Here is a 24041-nt window from a genome sequence, read left to right on the forward strand (position 1 = left end):
ATTTGCAATAAACAGTGAGAAGATAAAAAGACTTGTATAAATTTTGTAATAATGAATGCATTAGCTTCTGGAACATATTCCCACGTAAGACTGGATTCATCTTTTAACATTTTGTTATTTAATTTATTATTTATTGAAAGGTGCATTTATTTTGTAATACAAAATTTTTGTATGTATAATTTTAAGTGAAGAATAAAATGGTTCTTTAACTTTTCGTGGACATTTTGGTAATTCAACTTTAGCCTTAGAACCTTTCCACTTTTAGCATTATATGACACTCCTGTTATATAGTGTTCTGATATACATAATTTAATTAGAAAATAGAACTTCTGTTTATCAATGTTTTTCTTCTATTGAGAGTCGAACTCAATAGAAAATACATGATCTGGTTTGGTTTTGATTTCATTATTGAGAGTCGAACTCAAAGCACTTTTATTTCCAATACACTGTGGATTAACTCAATAAGATCTGGGCTTTGACTTTAGTGTCACAGTAAATTAATTAGAGAAAGGTCGAACCTTTGCAAGAGTATATGCTCTTTGAATGTTTTATACTAATCGTATGCTCTTTGATAACAAATGCCTTTTATTAATATTCGATTGGTCAAATGGTGCTTTTCAGCATGCTCTTGACAATGTCATATAGTACAAACATCAATCAGGTTATAATCAATTTTAGAATCATCATTATATTGTTTTTCATAGAGTGCTTTGATCTTTAATCAGATGTTGTATTTTCACAAGCACCCTTCATTGCCAATAATGCAGCTCCATAGGCAGCTTCAGTCTGATTTGCCTTGCTCACAGGCAAGCCGAGTACCCTCTCTCGTATCTTTATCCATTTTTCATTTTGTGAGCCTCCTCCCGAAGTGATCACTTCTTCGACAGGTGTGGCCCCGAGATCCTTCAGCAAGTTGTATCCCTTTGCCTAAATGTCATAATATCGGTATTAGCAAGTCCTTTGAACAGTGTGAAATAGAAGCAGGATGTTAGACTAGGAGGAGCAGGCCACCAAGCTTACCTCAATGCGAGCAATCGATTCAAGAATACCATGCAAATATTCAACATCGTTTTCTGGACGTGGATGTAACCTGCAGGTAAATGGTAAGTGAGCAATGTATTGTGTCGAAGATGAGCATTAGCATGATACATTCTAAACCGCATAGATTGGTTATTATGGTGAATAGTCTGGTTTTACTTTCAAACAACAGCTAGTGATCAGAAAAGTGAAGGGGCGTCCATATGATCTACAAAGATCAGGAATTCATATTTTCTGCATTACGTGGTGTCTTGTTGTGGTAGATTCCATAGATTTCTGAAATTCTCCATCATTTTGTATAACTCAATTACTAATGAATAAAAAAGCAGCTTTGAAATATATACTTATTATTGCTGGTTTGAGAAAACATGAAATCAACCAGTTTGTCGCTAACAGTTCTCATATCAGCAGCCTGATAGGAATCCAGTGTCGAGAAAAGAGTTCCTATATTTGAAATAAATTAAGAATAAAAGCAGCAACCATTCCATATTACAAGAATCGATAGCTTGGAACACCGGGGGTTGTGGAAAAGCTGGATTTTATCTGAAGACTTGCAAGTTTATTGGACCATGGACAAGTAAGCCAACTCCTTAGAGGAGTAAATGTGACACTTGTAGAATCAAGAAATTTAAAGCAATCAGAGTGTACATTATAATTTCCACCAATTCACTACTTGAGAATTTAAGTTAGTTCCCATTCACTTTTTAGCAAGAATAATAAGCGTTGTTAAATACCTTGGCTCCATGTTTGGATCTGCCACGGGGAATCTTTCACCAACTTCTTGAAGGGGATAGTAATCGAGAGGAGAAGCTTCAAGGGGATTTATCTGCTCACTTAGTTTCTTCAACTGCTCATCAGAGAAGAGTTGCCTAAGAACTGCTCCCCCTGTGTTTGAAGCACCTCCAACAAGCCATTTATCATCAAGACGGTGGCTATATACTCCAAATCGAGCATCTTCTACCCTTCTGGTGCTAAGTAGTTTAATAGCAAGTGTTGAACCTAAAGATGTTACCTGAGTACAAGCACAAGCATGTGGTTAGCTAGAACTAAACTTACTAGAATGGAGAACAGAACAAGTGAATCACTCTTTCTTTTGAAAACCTGCTAGCATAACAAATATATAGTAGACAATGAAGTGATAGAGATTCCCTACAACAGATGGTCATAAGGAGTTACGAGAAACCCACACCAAAAGAGTACTTGATAGACTGGATGATAAAACCATGAGATATATTAACGCTGCAAGATTTGTCCGAAAAAAGTATCTGCCAGAACTAGCGCCTAGAAGCAACACCTTTCTCATTAAATATACTAAACCAAAAGAAATAAACATACGGCTTTCCCAGGTAGAGTAGCACGTGCTGCTAGAAATGCTGCTATACTGTCCGTGGTTCCTGTACAGATAAGACAGTCCTTTGGATAACCTGATAAAGTGAAGGAACGCAATCAGTAGCAAGTCTCTAATCTCAAAAACCATCATGTTCGTGGAGCTTCAATGTGTACGTTATCCAATCCGAAGAAAGCCAGGAATGGAAGTATTAGCAAAGTTATTTTCTCTCTCGTGTTTTTCGAACAAGAAAGGTGATCCTGAATCCCCACAGCAACTGTAAACAACTCCATAACATAGGACAAATTATGGAATATTTCCAAAATTAATGAAAGAAAATCCAGAGACTGTGAATTAGCAAATATGGGGTACAACTTCAGAAAAACTAAAAATCGACAAGAACTGGAGTTCACAAGATATGCAGCCTCTCTGATTATGATATGAAAAGTGTGGCAAAGTCCTCTCCCATGTAAAGAAGATCAATTGATGTTCACATCTCCTCCACCATCACCTGCCTTATGTATATGTATAAAAAATAGTGGACAAAATATTGGTTCATATATGTCTAAAAAATAGTGGACCAAATATTGGTTCACGTAACACCTAGTAGGAATGTTAATATTCAATCGAGAAGATGTATCTGAGGAAAAGCCAAATGCAAATACAATGATAGTTGTTTATTGAGAATGATATCACAGCCAATAACTCCAAGTAGAAAACAAGAAGCAGTTTCATGTCAATGATAATGTAACTAGCCGTAAAAAATTGCCGAACTTACCAAACTGAGCTCTTATGTCCTCCTTCATACACCCAATTTTAGTACCAGGATGTTGCACGGAAGGTAAAAGATGAGAATATGGCTGACATAGAAGCCAAGGTGGATAGGAATCCAGTTCAGGATCATAGCCAACCTGCAACATATATACAAATGGAAGCTGAAGTATCACACATGGAAAAAGACTTGGAAAGCAGGTGTCTGTGTGTTTACCTTGAGAGCATTATTATAGTCAGACACACCTAGCTTGCCATGGAGTATCCACAGTAACCAATCTGCTTGATGTAACAATACTGCAGATTCCCTGCTTGAATCATAAGAGTTCCACCATGAGACAAGCTTGCAAAGTGTAGAGGATCCAGAGCAGACGGTATGGTTTGGAGGAGCAATAGACTTCACCAAAGGCAAAGCATCGGGATAGCTCTCATTATACAGGAATGGTCTACATAATGGCTCTTCGCTCACGCTGTAGGGCAATCATATATTCTTCAGGCTAGACATACATGGTAATTAGATGAAGAAAAGGAAAGTAGCAACTACCAACCGATCCATGATGATAGTTGTTGCTGAGGTCCCATCAATGGCAATGGATGCAACAATTGTGCGAAGACTCACTGGGACATCATCAAGGAGTAAAAAGAGTGTGTCTTTCCATGATTGTATCCACTCCATTTTTTCCTCCTTCTTTCTAGTAAATAAAACAAGTTTTGAAAGTTCATTTCTCGTGAAGGCATGTTTCAGTAAATTAATGGACTAGCATGATATAGATATAATGATAACCCCGGATATACTTATATGTACCAGCATGACATAGAATGAGATAGTTCCTCCAGAAAGCCCAAAACAATCATTCATTTACTTTCTTATACAACTTCTTGAAACTCATTTTTCAAGAAAACCTCAGAGTACATACAAATTTTAAAACTTAAGTCGTAGCTTGATCACCAAATATTTTGCTTGATTATTGGAATTAGCCATCCTTCATTCTCAATTAATGCATAGGAAAGAGTAATTAATTGGACGATGAACATCACAAGATATAAGGTGCATGGTCTGATGCACATTAATTGGAACATGCATGGGCACACTCACTACATCTCGATCGAGCTTTATACATACTTAGATACACAGAGTGAAGCCAAAATGTAAAGTCATGTTACAGAGTTCTAACTTCTAACTAGCTTAAGGAGTAAAAATCAACCACTTTCTTCAATCCAGGATCCAGTCTTTTATGGCAAATTTAAAAATATTTGATGTTTTAGAAAACCAAAAGCATTTATTAAACCCACTTCAAATCTCCTCTATTGTAGTGGAGTGATAATTAAGTGAGACATTTAAGTATAATTCAGCCAAATCGTACTACTTAATGTCGTTAGAGGGTGTGCAAAAAGTATCATATGGACCGGAGATAGCATATACAAATTGTAATCGAATTTATCTCACACATGATACGCCTGCGGAAAGCAGAAGATTCAAGGGAGCCTTCTACTCATCAACTAGGTCTACCCATGTACTCCCTCCGTTCACTTTTACTTGTCCAGTTTGGACTTTGCACATCCTTTAAGAAACAATAATTGATATGAGTATTTTACCACAATACCATATTAATCGATGTTTAATGTTAGGTCTCGAGAAATAATTTTGGAAATAAGTAATTAATGCTAAGTTTAATTAAACATGAAAACAATTACTATGTTTTTCGATATGCTAAAGGCGACAAGTAAAAGTGAAAATGTATTTTTAGTATAGTGGACAAGTAAAAGTGAACGGAGGAAGTTCATATAGTTGAACATTCTAGAAAAATTGCACCCATTACCATAAACGACTACTACAACAACAACATACAATGAAATTTCATAAAGTCGAATCTGGGGAGGGTAGAGTGTGTGCAGACCTTAGCTCTACCTTGGGATGTAGAGAGGTTTTTACCAGAGACCCTCGGCACAAGGACAAACAATTTAAAATAGGATAAAAAGTCATGGCAAAATACTATAAAAAGCACGATAAAGTTGTCTGAAAGAATAAAAGGAGCCGTAACTACCACAAATAATACGATAATCGAAGTACAAGAAACAACATATAGTAGCAGAAATCGAATGACAAGAAACTACAAGAGTAATACTACGACTACTACTCAATTACTTAATTCTTGTGAATAAACTTACCATATAAAGGGGATACTCTCTCTTCCCTTCAGCATGAATATTCCCTTCACGATCAATAAGAGCATACCGAGCTCCAGATGTTCCAAAATCCATACCAAGATAAAGTTTCTTTCCATTTCCAGATTTATAATTTGCAGAAATGGGCCGTTGCCTTCTTGGTTTGCACAAAACATTAGACTCTAACATTCTTGAACTTAATTTCCTCCAACTGTTAAAATGCAGATGGAACAACGATGAACATGCAGTACTGGAAATGGTGGTTGCCATTCTTTCAGCAGTGATAACGTTACCTTATCTTCTTTCTAACTTTTAATTTTATTTATTTTTAACTATATAATAAGTGGAAGTGATGGTACGAGTATTTATGGGATTATGTTATTTCGTATGGGCATTTCAGGCATTGCAAAATTGCTTATTCTTTCATTTTAGGTTGTTCTGATCACGTTCTGGTTGGATTGTCTTACCTGTTCTACTTTTGTGGTGAGCTTTTCTCATTTGTTTCTTCTCATGCTTGGTATATTGATTTTTTCATCTTTTGATGTATTGTTTATTCCTTCTCTTTGTTTTGGTGTCCTGATTTTCGGTGTCCTTGATATTTCTTTTTTAGCCGAGAGTCTATCAGAGGTAGGAGTAAAGCATGCGTACATTCTACCCTCCCCAAACCCCACTTATGAAATTACACTGGGTATGATGTTGGTGTCATTGATATTTTAGGGATATGCATTTTTACTATTTTTCTCTACTTTTTCTTTGTGGTACATGCAATGATCCTGTTTTATGTTTTTGTTTAATTTTTAAATCCTTGTCAGTTTATTTACATTTCTCTTATACATTCACACGTATGATTACAGAATAGGAATACTACCAATGCCTAGAAGTTGTTTCATAAAGTCTCTTGTAGAAAATAAGATTCTCCACTGGGTGCTTCTTTCCTAAACAAACATTGTTTGGCTCTAGATTTGAGTTTCATTCTTGCTATTTAAAATTTCACTAAACAGGCTGCAGCATTGAATCGATTAACTAGGACCTGATCAATTCTTATGTTGGAGAAGATAAATGCATTGATGTTGATATTGTGATTTTAACCTGAAACCTAAAACATTGACTGTTACAGTGTTAGTAGAGTTTGAATTGAAATTTAGCTGTTTAATTGTGTTAAACAGATTTAAAACCACACCACATTTGATTCAACAAATAAAGTTGCACATGACCATAAACCCGTCAACCGGTTCGGGTTAACCGGTTCAAACCGGTAATCGGACCGGTAAAATCGGAACTGGAACCGGAACCGGTTAACCGTATATTAACTACCGGTTCCGGTTTCTATTTTTTTAGAACCGGACCGGTTAAACCGGTCGAATTAAAAATTTTTTTTTTTTAATTGTAGTCGTTGGGCTATATATAGTATACTTAAAAAAAAATAAAAAAATATATATATATATAACCTAAGTATATTGATATATATAAGTATATTCTTACTATATTTTAGGTATATGTAATATAACTTAAACATATAACTTAATATATATACACGTATATGCTGTATTGTTGACTTGCTGTTAGCCTGTTAGTCAGTAAATATATAAACTTTACTTATAAACTTATATAACATATGTAAATATACCTACAATAAACTAATAAATACTATAATATATATATACTATACAAAAAACAAAAAAAAAGAGGTTTTGGACGTGTTTGAACCGGACCGGTTCCGGTTTCGGGTTTTTAACGGGTAAACCGGAACCGGTGACTGGTTCCGATTTTTTAACCGGACACCGGTCGGTTTGTTAACCGGTTACCGGTCCGGTTCAAACCGGTTAACAGGTTTACATGACCTGCATTGACCAAAAATGTATACATTCATACCGGTTCCATTAAACGGAAGTTGAACAAAATGCGACTCATGATTTTTTTATACAAGTAGAAGATGTTAAAGATTATGTTATAACACCTATTACATGATAGAATCACTTAAACCCTTCAAGAACCACCTACCGGACTTCCTGTTAATCACAATACACGTATACAACGATATTAGGTAATGTGTGTGTATCTGTATGTAAACATATATGCATCGGCAAGTGCAGACTGGCTTGATTAACTAGGTTGTACACAGCAAGCATTCAAGATATCTTTTATATCTGGATCATCCCCTGCTTCTTTGTCCTGTGGGAATCGGGTAGATGATAACAGAGAATTAGTAAGGTTTCATAGGACAAAATAAACCGGGAAGTAATCCACTTTAGTTGTGTAAAAAGCTAAATGGTGTTGAAAGAAAGGTCTGAGTCTAAGCCGAGTCCCTCAGTACATAGCATAAATGTTATTCTCATATAGTCCTGTCTTCATGAAGTCCAAAATGACAATTAGCTAGATAGCTCAAATGCGGCAGCATTGTTTGTCAAAGTAAAATTCTCCATTCTTGGTTCCACCTAGTGTAGTATTTCATCAGATACCTATAACTTCTTTTCCGTCATTTTGTTCCATTTTCAATGGGAGCTGGGGCATGAGGAGACAAGCCCTGACAAGCTATTTAACTAGAGCCTTGAAAGAATTATAAGCTATATTGGTGCAGATAAATTATGTATCAAGATTGATATGATAAAGGAACAGAGATTAACCTTGTGTATGTATGTGATGTTGTTTTTACCAGGACCTGCAACAATAATTCCTCCTTGTCGCCTGAAAATTTTAGAAGCAAATTAGCTCACATCATTCGAATAAATGGTTTTTAATAATACGATAAAAAGACATGCAACCACTAAATCATGCATTTATAATGTTTTGCAGCATGGCTTAATATGCAGTTAGCAGGAAGTTATCACCATTCCATGTAGATCGTTACCTTTTGGTATACCCCTTGCATACGGCTGTTTATGGCCATGTTTATGAATGAAAATACTTTTACTTGATATAAAAAAAAACAAATCTAAAGATTCTAACAACCAAGAATGTCACATACAAACTATAAACTAAAATGATCGAGAAACTAAAGCTTATGGTCTGCCTATAGATAAACAGAAACAATAAAATTCTTTAAGTTAGCTTAAAACCCCATTCAGTTCAGGCGGATTTTTACAAAAACAGAATTGCTTGGATCAGATAACTATTCCTTGTTTTCTTATTATACCAAATTCCATTTAATGATTGGGAGTTGACCATCAAAACCGTGGAAATTATAGACTAAAAAAACTGGATTTAGGTACGAAGTTTGTCACGAATTTTCCGCTAATTAAATAGCCGTAGCTAACAGAATTTTCTGATAATCCGTCTCTATATAAGATTAGCTACAGTTTTGTTGTTTAGCTACAAAATTTGCCCGTAGCAAATTCCTAATTTTTAGTAGTATTACATATATAGTAAATGTCGTATTAGCTAACACGTCCTATTAGCTAACAGTTCAGAAGATAATAGCATCTGCGGATATTGACATACCAGCCACCTCGTGTCCTGGTGTCCTTTTCAAAAGAAAGCTCCCAATCCTGTCTATAGCCATCCATGTATGCTTGTATTATTTTCAGACCTGCCTACGTTTGAAGAAAATAAATACAGATGAGCAAGAACACTATTAGAATACATTGAGAAGCTGAGAGTGTAACTTTATAGGCATCTAATTTGCATACCCCGGGAGTGAATGTGGTCGTAACGCCTGACACAAATTTTAAAGCCTCATAAGACCTATAGCTCGGATCAGCATAAACCTCTGGAAATAAGAATGAAACTCCGTCAAGGTGTCGCTTTTTGAAAAACCGCATAAAAAGAAATTTTTAAAACAAAGTCAGAAGATATACAAGGATGCCAGTCTGATATATTAGCAACACTTCTAGCTTGCTTTGCACTTTAATGTAAAGCCAACTGCCTTACCCATTAATCCTGGAAATTTCATGGGTCATGATAGGTTTTTGTATTCTGGATTGTTCTAGTCAGGGAACATAACATCATGGATCAGGAATGAGATTAATACACATTAGATAAAGTCATAAAACTAGTTATGGCAGGCCCGTGCTAAGCCCGGGCCCAAACTCAAAATATAAAAATTTATCGCACTTTTTTCAGCAGACAAAACTATAGACATAAAACAATATGAGCTTAACCCGCAAGGATTTTGAGTAAACATTCTAAAAAAGTTACTATTTCTTTTTTAGAAGGTAAACAGCTATTATGCCTTATTACCGTTACCTAATGCTACAACAATCGTCAAAAGAGACAATTCCATTGCACAATTTCTCATTTATCCCATTAAAAAGGAAACTACAAAATTCATGATGATAGCTATGGTATCCACTTCGAAAGTATATCTATCTACACTGGTTGAGTTACTGTACTTTCACTATTAGTTATATTACTTGAATTGTGTGAAGAACTAAATACAAACGGGTTAAAGGTTTGGGAAACATCCTCCCCAGGTCACTTTTATATGGATCCAGTTAACTTACAAAGTCACTACTTGTATACAATTTTTTTTTACAAGTGTACAACAACAACAACAACAACCATATACTCATTGTAGTCCCACAAGTGAGTAGTTATATGAAAGCAAAATTTTCATTTCACTCCTTTAATATTTTAACTTCCATTTTGATGAAATTATTTACTTCAAATCAAATGTGGAGCCAGAATTTGACATTTATAACTTATGTATCCTAATTTTCTGAAGTTATTTAGTTCTAAATAAATAATCTATACATAGTTAATGAACTTTTAAGACAAATACATAATTTAACTTGTGCAGCGGATGGAGCTGCTCCTCTCTTAATTAGGGATTAGGGGTTCGAACATGGATATGGAAAAAATCTTTGGAGGAAGCGCTCCCCCCGAATAGGCGCGATACAGTGCGAATTATCTGGATTAATTGGGCTCAAATGCGGATATCGAGCACCAACCAGAAAACCAAAGAACATGAAAAATGAGGTAAGAGGTTCGATAGCTTTTCAAAAGTAGACCTTAAAAATAAAAAATAAAAAAATTGACTTAAATAAATAAGATTAGGACTTAAAAGTAATTAACTAAAAAGGTTTAAAAAAATTTGGAAATTATTTTGAGGACTACAAAAGTCCCAGGTTCGATAGCTTTTGAAAAGTAGACCTTAAAAACAAAAAACAAAAAAATTGACTTAAATAAATAAGATTAGGACCTAAAAGTAATTAATTAAAAAGTTTTAAAAAAATTGGGAAATTATTGTGAGGACTACAAAAGTCCCTACATTTGCTCTTATATATAATAGTAATATACTCCCTCCGTCCCAAATTTATATGACGCTGTTTAGATTTTGAGAGTTCAAATGAATTATTCTTTGACAACAATTTTTCCATATGCCTTTTAAATATTTTGAATTATTAATTATTGTAACTTATAGTACTTTTTATGTAGTTTTCAAATATGTTAATTTTATTTCAAAAAACTAAAAGATTCTATGTCCAAATGTATGGTCAAAACTAAGAAGTCTGAATCTCGAAAAGCGAAAAGTGTCACATAAAATATATTGAAGATCTTCTTATAGGAAAAACTGTAACTTAAAGTGCAACAGCATTCAAGCGAGGTCGCCGGCCCTGTGGAGCATACATATCATAGGACATTGCTAGAATCGAGTTCATGAGATCTAAGGACTTCCCGTAACAGATATTGAGCCACTGGTGGACAGAAAGGTCTTTTATTCAAAACTTACCTCCTTTAAACTTTGTTTGCTCATAGAATGTTCTGGCCTGGAGAAAAGAAAAAAAAGGGGACACGCGTCACAACTCAATCCAGCTTTTGCATGAGGTTAATGAGCTCTAGAAATCATAAAAGAGCAAGATACAGAAAAAAAGCAAACAACAGCAGCATAAGTTGAAATGGGCTAAAGAAAGAAGGTCCTTGTTATAGGGGAAACTTTTATTCTTCTTACACAAAAACTTTTATTCTTCTTACACAAATGTTAAAAATGGGATGATGCTACTGGGTTCAAGAACAATGTTTAAGAATTTCTCGAGGGGAAAAGAATCAAGAAAGTTAAATCATGGATAAGTAACCCAGTGCAATAAGTTTCGCTGCTATATACCTGATCAACACTACCAGGTCCAATTAAAACAAGTGCAACTCCCGCTGCATCCATCTTATCCTGTGAACAGAAGAAGTATTAGGGTATAAATTATATTGATGGTCAAACGAAAAGGCCCTTCAACAACATATGATGGAACATAAGGATATGTCCACCAGAGCCGGAGCCAGGATTCGAAGCTTATGGGTTCGGGGTTCTAATTCTTTAAAGTTACTGGGTTCTTAATTAATAATTTGCACATATTTGACAAAAAATTTAATACAAATATATGGTTCGGACAAAAGCTACTGGGTTCGGCCGAACCCACACCCGAAGGGCTGGCTCCGCCCCTGATGTCCACTATCATCTTTGCGGTTAGAACAACTCGACGAACATATTGAAGATAACAAGATCTAAATAAATGATAGATGGCAAATCTATCGACCAACACAATCTTCATACTATAATCCATGCCAGTTATGATAGACACTGCAACTTATGCTATTACCAGGGCTTAACTAACCAATATGAAACAACGGATATTTAGACTAGTCATTTGGACCTTGGAAATACATTAGTCAGCTTTCGGATAGTTTCGGCGAGCATATTTGCTGGGTAGTTGGAAATGGGAAAAAGCTGAGAAGATTGCTTGATTATTCAAAAAGAAAAGACTAGTCTGTTGCCCCCGAAAAATATCAATAATGATATAAGAAAAGGGTTGGCATGCAATTTTGTGCACAAACGTTTTTTTCATCAATCAATCATGAACAACAAATTATTAAAAAGAACAGTTGGATAAACCAAAAGATTGTGCGACATATTTAATGTGATTTAAAATGGAGCAAAGTGTTTCAATAGAGCTGTCAAGCAAAGGGCTGCGTAAATAAGATTTCGCAAGAAAAATGATAACTTTCGAAAATGCAGCCAAGAAGAAGCATTACCTTCTCAGCTGCAAGATAATCAGCTCTTATGCGACAAAGGACGCATCTGCAATCGGGAACTAGAATAAGTAGAACATACTTCACCAACAACATGCTTTTTAATTATCAGTTTTTGGAAGAAATAGAGCATAAGGCCACAGAAGATTACCCAAAATGACGAGCAAAGGCAACGACTGCTTTCCTATCTTTCCACAGATCCGAAATAGGTACTCCTTGTCCTTTCAGATCAAATACTTGAACATCATCTAACACATTGATGGTGTCCTCACTCACCACTGGAGTCTCTGTTCCTATATCAAAACCAGTAGGTTCAGTATTATTAATAAGAATAAACATCTTAAGCAGTTTAGTTCATAGACTCATTTAAAAACTAGTAGTATCTGTAGTAACTTGCATACCAATGTTTACAGCTTTAAATCACCTTTTTGAATAAATTCACCTGATTGGAGATGCAACTTAGGCATCATCTCTTTTTTCAGCCAAAGTCGCTATTTTTCTTGAAATTGAAATCATCATTCTGTCATCCATCTTTAAAAGATGGGGCAGCAAAAGGGTTAAAAGTATTGATTGAAATTGTCTTTCTATAATGACTTTAAATAGCCAACTTGATATCAGAAAAATCTGCAGAACAATTTTAAGAAACCTAATAAAACTCAACAACCTAACCTCTTTCTAAAATTTAAATTAGAATAAAGTTGTCTCGTCCTAGAATTAATCTACCTATTATTCTAAAAAGAAAACTAAGCTCTACACCTAAAATAAATAATTTAAAGTATCCATTCTCTAACATTAAGGTCCCTTGGACAGGAAATGTTTTTCCTTCTTTTCAAAAAATAATTTCAAATCATCATTTGGCTATACATTGGACTGATTTTTTGATTACTTCTTTTTCGAAGATGAATTTCAAGTTTGAAAAAGTAGGTTTTGCTATGGAATCGAAGGTAAGGAAGAGAAAATCGAACAGAGAATGAACAAAAACTCATTGCATTGATTTGTTACATTGTTTTTTGCAAAGACTAAATCATTATATATAATATAAAGAACTAAAGAGAATAAAATAAAAGCAAATATGTTATTTTCCCTATAGATACTAAACTCAAAGGAAACTAAATATTATGAATTAACGTAGATTAGTACTTTGAAGGAAAATAAATATTTTAGAATATTTCTACAGTAAAAGGAGAGTAAATGTATACATAGAAGGAATGTACCTCCGTCCCCTTATTTATGACAATCTTTCCTTTTTAGTCGGTCTAAAAAGAATGACACTTTTCTATATTTACTAAAAGTTCAACTTGAAATACCTTTTCTATATTTATTACAAGTTCAACTTTAAATTTACCTTTTTACTTTAATAAAATGATTTCTAGCCTAACAAACTTTCCCATATTATTTTAGACCACAGATTTTAATAGTTTATTTCTTAAACTTCGTATAAGTCAAACAGCTTCATAGAAAATGGGACGGACGGACTAATAGTTTTGTCTAGTTTTTCTATTAAGTGAATATTTTTCCCCTCACAAAACTTCTACCTTTTCAAATATCACATTTTTATGTCCAAACACAAAGTAATATTTTGATGTCCTTGTTCAAAGAAAAAGAATCAAGCTTGCACATGAGACACAGGTGGAATAACTTCACTAAATCAATAAATAAAAGGTGTACTATCTCTCTAATTCATATAATTACATTACTGTAATACAAAAATGACAAACTAACCTGTGGAGCTGGAGATAGCAAAGGACCTGTGGGAAGCAGAATTTGCTGAAAATGTGGGGATTAAGTGGAGGGGAGAGCTGAGATTGCAGTTAAAACTTAATAGTTTTGTTGTCAAATTAACATTATTGTGAAGTGGGGTTCGACCAACACTTCTGCCAACCGCTACAGTGAAGGCAGAGTTATGTGCAGGTGCAGAAAGAGAAATCATCATGGCCGGTTCTTGAATGGACGAAATTTGGAACATGTGTTACATAATGGGAAAGAGATATGCATGTGGAAACAAAGCTTACACGTGGTTGAATTCCTCTTCTTAAAATTATTTAAGTTAGGGTGTGTCTAATACTGTGACTGAAAATGTTTTCCAAAATAATAATAATTGAGTTTCCGTACTTATTTTTACTGTCCGGTAAGCAAGTAAAAAAGAAAAATATATCAGGGTTTCGAGCCATGAAAACAATCACTAATACTTGCATCAGAATAGATTGTTTATATCACATTCCTCGAGATGCTGCCATTCTCCGCAACCTGATAGCACTTCGTACCCTGTTAATGCGGGATGCTTTGTGCACCGAACTGCCCTGCGCTTTTTATTCATATATTAATTTGGATAAATACTATGAGGTGAGTGGTAGCCTGATGGGAAGTGAGGGGGTTGGAGCGTCGAGGTGGGGGTGTAAACGACGGTAGAGTATTTGATTTAACATCAATTCCTTGTAGTTTATGACTTCTTGCAACAACCTCAAGTTAATATTACATGAATCCATAATTAGTTGCAGAATAAAATGTAATAATAATATTTTAAGACGATAACAACAGTATACCCATTGTAATCTCACGAGTGGGTCTGGGTAGAGTAGGATATGATGTATGTAGATTTTCTATCTTTGAGGTAGATAGTTTGTTTCCAATAGACCCTCGACTTAATAGAAAAACAAGACAACAAAAATAGAAAATGCAACAACAAATATCGAATACATTGAAGAGTAAAACACTATAAGGTAAAATAATACTACTAAACGGGAGAAGGGAAAAGAATGAAGTTAGCCCCTACCTTTCTTGCACAAAGTGCAACGACGCTCAACTACTTACTAGTCTTCTACTATAATCCTCGATCTCCATACCTTCATATCTAAGGTCACGTCCTCAGTCAGCCGAAAGTTGTGTCATGTCATGTCTAATCACCTCTTCTATTGTTCTTCTTCGTCCTACCTCTACCTCTTTTAACTTCTGTTATAGTCGATCTCTCATATCTCCGTACAAGCGCATCCTCGCACCTTCTTTTCACATGCCTGAATCATCTCAGTCTCGTTTTTCTCATCTTGTCCGCCACAGGGGCCACTTTTACCTTGCCCCATATAACTTCGTTCCTAATCATATCCCTCCTAGTACACCCACACATTCATCTTAACATGCTCATCTCCGCTACACTCATCTTCTGCACGTGGGCATTCTTGACTGACCAACAATAATATTTTTGAAACGCTAGCTTAAAATCAAATATTGTACCACTTCAATAATAAAAAAATATTTAGTTAATATTTTTTATTTTAAAAAAAAAACTTGTTAGAACTGGATATCTGTAATTCTTTAAGAAAATTATGCGATGATAATCTTCCTATTAAGGACGATTTTATTTTCAGATCTTAAATATAAAGTCTCTAATTGAAGATATATAAATGATTATCAAACTTATCACAATCTTTAGTGGTAGAGGATGGTGTAAAATACCTAAGGGGTCGTTTGGTTTAAGGACTCATTAGTCCCGGGATTATAATCTCGGGACTAATTTATCCCATCTATTGAGATTATTTTATACCATCTAAAAGATGGTATAAAATAATCCCAGTATAAGTGTAAAATAATCCCAGTATAAGTGGGTTAAGAAGGTATAAGCTGGGTTATCCCAGCACTAATTTTTATACCATGTTTGGTACAAGATATTAATTTATCCCAGCACTACTTTATACCAAACATAATATAAAAATTAGTGCTGGAATAACCCAGCTTATACCTTAAACCAAACGACCCCTTAAAGTGCACTATCTCAGGGGAAAAAAAAGTTCAAAAGAGAGAGAATATTCCTGTACGAAGGCATATTCGAAATCGAGATTAATGATCTTAATGGGGCGAATTATTTTAATTGAGTCCTTTTTGCTTAATCGGGTCTTCCAATTCCCGATCCAAAGAATACGGGGTTAAAAAAATAAAACTTTACTTTGTAAATTATTATTTTATTTAAGGTGACATAAAAAAAAGTTTACTACTATTTGTAAATTATTGTTCAATTATATTTACTTAATGACATTATCTTGTTGGACATGATGTTTTTTAATTTTTTTGTAATGATCTTTAACATGACATCACATAATATATTGTGATTATAAAACAATATATTATTCAAAATAAATGAGAAGTTTAATTAAATTATTGTTAAATATAAAAATATATTATCAATTAAAAAAAAGTGTCATATAAACTAGAATAGAAGAATAATTTAGTGCCAAAAAAAGCTTCAAATGAAATATCAATATTATAACTACCAGTGTATTGTTAGGATCGAAATAATCAAGACATCATGCGGAAGCTTACAATTGCAAATCATGAGCGACGGTAAATCAGACGACAAAGAAGATATACTAAAAAGACATAATATTATAATATGATTTGATCAAGTGACATACATATTGAAAAACTAATACATAAAGCATAAAAAATCTATTGAGAGAACTCTTTAATGACTACATTATAGATGTTATTGTGTGTATTCTATTATATGAGAGATATTCTTCAATATATAGAGGTCCAAAACTTTTTCTTCCAAGAAAATGACTAGCCAAACATAAAAGAAAATTATATTTTCCTTTCAAGAAAGTAAAGTAATATGATTATACTTTGACTCTCCTTCAACAGAAAAGTAAAACTCAAATGGGATAAGCAAATCAGGGCAAAATCCAAGTGTATGAATAATGTAAAGTTCGGACATATTTTATAAACTAAATAGTCGAAGTGTGCATTTAGGTAAGTCCCCCGATAAAAAAAACACACAATTTATTTTAACTCCAACACAAATATTAGGACATATTTTTAACAAACTTCAATATTGTCCTAATAATAATACCAACTTCCAAACCAACAAATTCGGGTCAAAACACGTGACCCGTTAATGTAAAAAATACCTAGAAATTTTCAAACACTCTTCCTATTTTACTAGGAAAAAATCGCCTCCATATTTCTCTTCTTTCTCTTTATCTCAAAAAAAAAAAAAAAAAAAAGTCCTTCAATGGCGGCCATGATCCGCCACTTGAGATCTTCCAATTCCATTTCCCAAATCAGTAGGTGTTTATCTACATCAGCAGAGAAATTGAAATCCCAAAACTACCCCCATAACTCAATTCCTACTAACATTGAACCCAAGGGTAAAAATGTCCAGTGGGTGTTTTTAGGTTGTCCTGGTGTAGGAAAAGGTACATATGCTAGCCGTCTTTCTACACTTCTTGGTGTACCTCATATTGCTACTGGTGATCTTGTAAGGGATGAATTGAAATCTCAAGGTCCTTTATCCAAACAAGTATGTACTTTTCTCTAAATTTTGGGGTCTATCTGTCAAGTTTAAAACTTTATGTGTTAATCTGTTTTTTTAGCTGTAGTTTATGTATGGGTAATTTTAAAGATTGATTTTTTTCAAGAATGACCTATGTTTTGTGTAGATTTGACCTGTTGTCCTTTTTTTTTTTTTTTTTTTTTTTTTTGTGTTGTAAATTTTGGTCTATCTGTCAAGTCAATTTTTTGATCTGTTCTTAAGCTTACAGTATAAAATTTAGATATTGATCATCTTCAAGAATGGCCTATCTTTGTGCAGAATAAAGTGGATGTGGATTTAAGGGCCGTGGATGCATTTATTAACATACTCTACTCCCTCTGTCCGAATTTATGTCGCACCATTTGATTAGGCACGAAATTTGAGAAAGAAATGAAACTTTTAAATTTGTGATATACATTTTTTGTATGTTAATGTATGATATACATAAAATTTACAATTTTTTTAAGACATAAAATTTACATTTTTTAGACATAAAATTTACATTTTTTTTAATACAAAAGAGTGTGTATTTTTTGTATATTTGGCTGGCTAATGTAATTATTTGTGACAACCGGCGAAATTTAGATATTGATTTTCTTCAAGAATAGCCTATCCTTTATGTAGATTAAAGCGGATGCGAGATCTATAGTAAAATTCTTCTCAAAGCTTATATATATATGTATGTATTACTCCCTCTGTCCGAATTTATGTCGCACCATTTGATTAGGCACAGAGTTTAAGAAAGAGATGAAGCTTTTAAATTTGTGATCCAGAACGAGGCTTATATGTTTTTGTGGCCCTAAATCATCTCATTAGGGGTAAAGGGGGGATTTTAAAGTTAAATTGAATCCAAACAATAAAACAAGTTAGTAGGTCTTTATCTACAGCAACTGCATCTGAGACAGTGAAATCCCAAAATTACCCTCGTAATCCCATCCCTACAAGTATTGAACCCAAGGGTAAAAATGTCTAGTGGGTCTTTTAGGTTGCCCCGGTGTGGGAAAAGGTACATATGCTAGCCGTCTTTCTATACTTCTCGGTGTCTGAGACAGTGAAATCCCAAAATTACCCTCGTAATCCCATCCCTACAAGTATTGAACCCAAGGGTAGAAATGTCTAGTGGGTCTTTTAGGTTGCCCCGCTGTGGGAAAAGGTACATATGCTAGCCGTCTTTCTATACTTCTCGGTGTCTGAGATAGTGAAATCCCAAAATTAACCTCGTAACCCCATTCCTACAAGTATTGAACCCCAGGGTAAAAATGTCCAGTGGGTATTTTTTGGTTGCCCCGGTGTGGGAAAAGGTACATATGCTAGCCGTCTTTCTATACTTCTCGGTGTAACTCATATTGCTACTGGCGATCTTGTAAGGGATGAGTTGAAATCTTCAGGTCCTTTATCCAAACAAGTACATAATTGAGCTGTTTGTCCTTTTTTCTAAGTTTGGGGGACTATCTGTCAACTCAAATACTTAATTTTTTCGATCTGTTCTTAAGCTTACAGTATAAAATTGAGAAATTAACATAAGTAGCCTTCCGCCAAAATAATAGCCAGAAAATGTATATTTTTTGTATGTTAATGTATGACATACATAAAATATACATATTTTTATACATAAAATTTACATTTTTTATACAAAATAGTGTGTATTTTTTGTATATTTGGCTGGCTAATGTAATTATTTTTGACAACCGGCCAAATTTAGATATTGATTTGATTTTCTTCGAGAATAGCCTATCCTTTGTGTAGATTAAAGCGGATGTGAGATCTAAAGGCAGTGGATGCATTTATTACTATATATACATATTTTCATAAAGTTTTTTTGTATGTATATTTGGAGTTGGAAAAATGTCGACTTTCTGATTTAATAATGATATAACACTTGTAGTCTCATAAAAAATAATGATATAACACTTGCAAAAGTATAATATCTGGTGCCAGCAAGGTTAGATCTAGAGGTCCTATTCGCTTAACGGCTTAAGATGGAAAATGGAGGAAGTTTTTAGGTTTTTAGGTGTTCAAGGCAGAGATGGAGAACCAAAGGTTGGGAAAAGAGTTCTTTATGATAGGGAATTGGGGTATGATATTCGAGATTGGATCTAGTTTGGGAGAGTAGAGACCGAGAAAATTTGATCCGTCCAGGTAATGTCTGGAAAGAAGTTTTTGATCTGTTGATAAACAATTTAGAGATTTGGTGGAAGCTTAATAATTGTAAGGAGGTCTTATCAAGATTTCACTTACTGCAGTGTTGTCCACGGCGAAAAGAGTAGAAAAGCGACTTGGAAAAACCGACAAAACCCAAATATGTAAAAGTCAAATATGTTTAATTTGATTTGGTTTATTTTATATTAGACCAACATAGTTAGTTTTCGTTATTTAATTAAGAGAATATATTAATATGATGCATTTGATCAATTATACTTGAGAATTTTTGCTTATAAAGAGAGTTGATGTTTTATCGCATATATGTCTTGTATGCTATATTGTTATCAGAGGGCGAGACTTCCTGTACTCTATGGGACTCTTTTAGAGATGACAGAAATTAATATACCAGTAGAAAATATAGAGAACTTGTAGTACTTTTTATTTATATTTTGATTTTTGTAAAATATAAGCTTGAAATAAGCTTTGAGAAGTTTTTTTTTTTTTTTTTTTAAATATAAGCTTGAAATAAGCCCAGCTTGATTTTGGATTGAGGCGTAGTTGGTTGTTGTTAATATATGCATTTCCCGCTTTATGGAGTTTCTTAGCGAAATTGGTTCATTTCCTGATCGGCTTCATCCTCTTTCAGCTTGCAGAGATTGTCAACCAAGGAAAATTGGTTTCAGATGAGATAATACTGAATTTACTCTCAAAGAGGCTTGAGAATGGGGAAGCTAAGGGTGAAGCTGGATTCATACTTGACGGATTCCCTAGAACTGTGAGACAAGCAGTGAGTGTACATTTAATTTTCCTGCACAAAATTCTGTCAGTCTCAAACTCTCAATGTGTCTATGCTTTACCTCTTGGCTATTATCTCCAAAAACCTTATATGTATGAGATTGAAACGTTATGCTCTGATTATCTTTGAGAAAGTAATTAGGCTAGGACAGTGAGAATGAATTTGCTATTCCCTTCTTACCAAAGAAGAGAAGAAGTTAGAGGCCAAATGCATTAGCTTGACTAATGGGATGCTTGTAGATGATCTATTAGCTACTTAATAACTTCATAAAATAGGATTCTGTTACCACTGTTTATTAGAGGAGCTTCTTGAGTGCTGGGAATTTCTACCCTGTTTGCGCTACTTCATTGTCTAAGTGGATAGTAACTTTTGGTAAAGAGCACTGTGACATGACTTCTGATTTTGGTCTTGTTGGCAGAGGTATAAGAACATGGCGAGAAAGCGAAGATCCTTTGCAACAATTTCATACTTTTTTGTCTATGAAAAGGTTACATCCCTCCCTGTATGTATAGCGGAGATTTGAAAAGATGATAGAAGTGGTATATCAATAGTCTACTTCCTATTTGTAGTCACTTCTCCAAGTACATTTTAATAGTACTCTTTCATTTGTAATCTTATGTCAGAGGTGTTAGACAAAATTCTTGTGCAAGTTAGATAACAATTGTGTCTATATCTGCATCAGGAAATATTGACTGAGGTGACAGACATAGATTTGGTGGTCAATCTCAAGCTTCCAGAAAAGGTACTGGTTGAGAAATGCCTTGGCCGAAGGATTTGCAGTGAATGTGGAAAGAACTTCAACGTAGCATCTATAGATATCGCAGGTGAAGATGGAGCTCCTAGAATCAGCATGGCTCCACTTAATCCTCCCTCGCAGTGTGTATCAAAGTTAATCACTCGAGCAGATGATACAGAAGATATTGTTAAGGAAAGACTTAAGATATACTGGGATAAGGTATTGTTCCGATATTTGAACCACACTATTTTCAAGTTCGCTAATACTTAAATAAGCATTTTTTCCTCAATGTGAGTAACTTTTCTCAAAGCAACAATAATTTTCCCTCAAATAGCTCCTATATTCTTAGATAACGGTCATTTATCACTAGTGTCATCTTTCTCTAGAAAATGGAAACATAGAACAGTTGTATGATTTCCGTTCCTTTCTTTCTTATGATTGCAGAGTCAGCCTGTTGAGGACTTCTACAAGAGTCGAGGAAAGTTACTGGAGTTTGATTTGCCTGGAGGCATCCCAGAATCATGGCCTAAGTTGTTGGAAGTTCTCAATCTTGATGAGCAGGAATATAAACTGTCTGCTGCAGCTTAGTATCTATTAGCTGCTTCGCATGTGTGTGCGTGCTTAACAATTTTGCAGAAAATAACATATTCAATGTCATTTTTATTTTTCCCTTAATTTAAGTCAAATAACAAACCTCTTGAGTGTACTTGAAGCCGTAAAACTACGGTGGCTGCCTTTGTTGAATGTCAAATTTGGTCAATGAAGAGGTCTGTTGTACCATAGTTTCAGAAAGAGATAATGACGAGATTATTTTTATATCCTGTAATAAGGTTATAGTAATGACCCTATTTGTTATGTTTTTTATAAATGACATAATCTGATATAAACAATTGATATGGTTTTATTTTGATGTGCTGTTTGTTGATCCTTCGGCAATTTCTCTCTCTGTCGTATTGGTCCTATTGCTCAAAAGACGGAAGTGAAAGATGTGAATTGATTTCTCCTTCTTTTTCTTTCTTCTTCTCTCAAATGGATAGATAGTCCAGTGGATTTTTCCGTTCTCAACTGTGAGATAAAAGGAATTGACTCTTTTTTGTTTTTTTTTAATATAAAAAATAAAAAATTGTTTTAGTAAATAATGTATAAGGTAGATATCTTCTATGCTTCAACCCCACCCCCACTCCCACAACCAAAAGAAGAAGAAATACATCATACACATGATGTGTCCTGATATATAAAATACCACTTTACTTTGTTAGAGGGGCTTGATATATTGTAGCCAAGTTAGGTTTCTATAGCTGCATTTATTCATTGGACATATGCATAAGTTAGGCATTGTACGATATTTTCTCTTTTATCTTTGGACCAAACTCCAATCCCAACAGTTTGTTCTTGTACTATATTGCTTGAATTCTCTCATCCTGCATTTGCCAGAGCTGAAACAAAAAGCCTCACTAGGAAGAAAGTGAAGAACAATTGATTCATCCACATTCCATTGAAGAGGTAACTTCATTTGCATTTTCATCATCATCTTCTTCTCTGTGCTTCTAGCATAGGCGGAGCCATATAGACTGAAAGGCGTTCAAGTGAATATCTTTTGTCGGAATATTATATTGCGCATACAGAAAATTATACTGCATGGATAGGTCAAAAAGTTACTTATTATACATATGTATTAATTCTTGAAATACCCTTAGTAGAATTTCTAGCTTTGTCACTAACTTATGGACTCTATGTTTCCGCTTGTTTCTGGACTAGAGCATCCACAACTTTCAGTCTACGACAAGAATTTTGCAGAGGAATACATAGATTTGTGCATTTTGTCTCTAGCTCTCTTCATTCTTGATCTTCTTTTCCCTCTAGAGGGACATGGTAAAAAAAAAAAACTTTTTGTATAAATTGTAGATGATTAACTCTCAAGTGAAGAATCTATCTCTGCCACTTTGAGATAGTAATGCCTTTGCTTAGAGGCAAATCCAATTATATAATCTGAGGTTTTCAATACTGAACTCATTGTACTTTTGAAATTATAAGTTTTTAGAATATAATATTTGTTAAAATTTCAGTAATTTTTGACACATGCACACCTTTCTGTTTTTTCGTCTAAAATTATCCAAGGGCCTTTGACACATGCACACCTTTCTGTTTTTGCAGTCTAAAATTATCCAAGGAACATAGGCCCCACTCGCCTCTACCCCTTGTTCCTTTACTCACCTCCATTCTCTCTTCTTCCATCTTTTGATTTAAGAGTTTGCATTTATTAACTAAATATTTTATCCTCATGCATCCTCCATTGAAAAATAAATAAATAGGAGAAGCCCCAAAAGCAAAAAATAAAAGAGCATGAGATAGAGGTAAAAATTTATTCACACTCGGTGTTTAACTAAATCAATGAATGCTCTATATTGTTACACACATATTTATCACTTATCCATAAATCATGATTAAGTGATGTGTATTTTCACTTTAATTTTATAATTGCTAAGTTAAATTATTTTATTTTGATGTAAATGTTTGAGTACCGATAAGTTTGCCCGTGGAATAAATTCATCTTTAAATTGAGTCAAGGCCTCAAGGGTGTTACACGAGTTTTGGTACCAATTATCAAACCTTGTCAATAAGTATGATGTGACATTGGATGACTTTAGGTGTTGGCTTTAAGAGAACATTACTAATAATGCCAAACACTAAGGGGTCGTTTGGTAAAAGGTATAAGCTGGGATATCCCAGCACTAATTTTTATACCATGTTTGGTAGAAGGTATAAATTAGTCTCGGGATAAATTTATACTTTGTACCAAACATGA

The 24041-nt window shown here is 34.1% G+C and overlaps 3 protein-coding genes across 7 annotated transcripts; 1 reads left to right on the forward strand and 2 right to left on the reverse strand.

Annotated features, from left to right (window-relative positions):
• Positions 1-567: 567 nt before the first annotated feature.
• LOC132630118 (D-ribulose kinase) lies at positions 568-5647 on the reverse strand. 3 transcript variants are annotated; one of them, XM_060345663.1, is made up of 9 exons: positions 5306-5439; positions 4584-4698; positions 3685-3828; positions 3354-3606; positions 3144-3276; positions 2374-2462; positions 1773-2050; positions 1021-1090; positions 568-927 (listed from the first exon to the last, which is right to left on the reverse strand). In XM_060345663.1, exons 3-9 carry the CDS (start codon positions 3810-3812, stop codon positions 718-720), a joined length of 1161 nt encoding a protein of 386 aa, XP_060201646.1. In that variant the 5' UTR covers positions 3813-3828; positions 4584-4698; positions 5306-5439; the 3' UTR covers positions 568-717. The 3 variants fall into 3 exon arrangements, with proteins under 3 accessions (XP_060201646.1, XP_060201644.1, XP_060201645.1); XM_060345661.1 differs by lacking the exon at positions 4584-4698 and having other exon boundaries at positions 3685-3824; positions 5306-5647; XM_060345662.1 differs by lacking the exon at positions 4584-4698 and having other exon boundaries at positions 5306-5444.
• Positions 5648-7161: 1514 nt separating this feature from the next.
• On the reverse strand, positions 7162-14260 carry LOC132630119 (thioredoxin-like protein AAED1, chloroplastic). Of its 2 annotated transcripts, none has more exons than XM_060345665.1 (9): positions 13982-14260; positions 12411-12546; positions 12263-12308; positions 11343-11402; positions 10971-11007; positions 8929-9008; positions 8741-8832; positions 7927-7987; positions 7162-7474 (listed from the first exon to the last, which is right to left on the reverse strand). In XM_060345665.1, the coding sequence occupies exons 1-9, from the start codon at positions 14223-14225 to the stop codon at positions 7406-7408; spliced, it is 825 nt and encodes a 274-aa protein (XP_060201648.1). In that variant the 5' UTR covers positions 14226-14260; the 3' UTR covers positions 7162-7405. The 2 variants fall into 2 exon arrangements, with proteins under 2 accessions (XP_060201648.1, XP_060201647.1); XM_060345664.1 differs by having other exon boundaries at positions 12411-12552; positions 13982-14257.
• Positions 14261-17165: 2905 nt separating this feature from the next.
• Positions 17166-22145, forward strand: LOC132630121 (adenylate kinase). 2 transcript variants are annotated; one of them, XM_060345666.1, is made up of 5 exons: positions 17166-17549; positions 20350-20490; positions 20918-20986; positions 21182-21454; positions 21680-22145. In XM_060345666.1, exons 1-5 carry the CDS (start codon positions 17262-17264, stop codon positions 21821-21823), a joined length of 915 nt encoding a protein of 304 aa, XP_060201649.1. In that variant the 5' UTR covers positions 17166-17261; the 3' UTR covers positions 21824-22145. The 2 variants fall into 2 exon arrangements, with proteins under 2 accessions (XP_060201649.1, XP_060201650.1); XM_060345667.1 differs by lacking the exon at positions 20918-20986 and having other exon boundaries at positions 17177-17549.
• The last annotated feature ends 1896 nt before the right edge of the window (positions 22146-24041 follow it).

This window comes from Lycium barbarum, chromosome 3 (genome assembly GCF_019175385.1).
Source record: "Lycium barbarum isolate Lr01 chromosome 3, ASM1917538v2, whole genome shotgun sequence".
Taxonomy (NCBI): domain Eukaryota; kingdom Viridiplantae; phylum Streptophyta; class Magnoliopsida; order Solanales; family Solanaceae; genus Lycium; species Lycium barbarum.

Bases quoted from the DNA above. Each gene is read 5' to 3' on its own strand.
- LOC132630118 (XM_060345661.1), bottom strand. From the start codon at position 5,572: ATGGCAACCACCATTTCCAGTACTGCATGTTCATCGTTGTTCCATCTG. The intron at 3,607-3,684 runs GTTGGTAGTTGC...ATTGCCCTACAG, and splicing joins ACAACTATCATCATGGATCG to CGTGAGCGAAGAGCCATTAT. The intron at 2,051-2,373 runs GTATGTTTATTT...GCTTGTACTCAG, and splicing joins CTACTCTACCTGGGAAAGCC to GTAACATCTTTAGGTTCAAC.
- LOC132630119 (XM_060345664.1), bottom strand. From the start codon at position 14,225: ATGTTCCAAATTTCGTCCATTCAAGAACCGGCCATGATGATTTCTCTT. The intron at 11,008-11,342 runs GTATATAGCAGC...TCTTTTCTCCAG, and splicing joins GACCTGGTAGTGTTGATCAG to GCCAGAACATTCTATGAGCA. The intron at 8,833-8,928 runs GTATGCAAATTA...CTTCAAACGTAG, and splicing joins CGACCACATTCACTCCCGGG to GCAGGTCTGAAAATAATACA.
- LOC132630121 (XM_060345666.1), top strand. From the start codon at position 17,262: ATGGCGGCCATGATCCGCCACTTGAGATCTTCCAATTCCATTTCCCAA. The intron at 20,491-20,917 runs GTGAGTGTACAT...TCTTGTTGGCAG, and splicing joins CTAGAACTGTGAGACAAGCA to AGGTATAAGAACATGGCGAG. The intron at 21,455-21,679 runs GTATTGTTCCGA...TTATGATTGCAG, and splicing joins TTAAGATATACTGGGATAAG to AGTCAGCCTGTTGAGGACTT.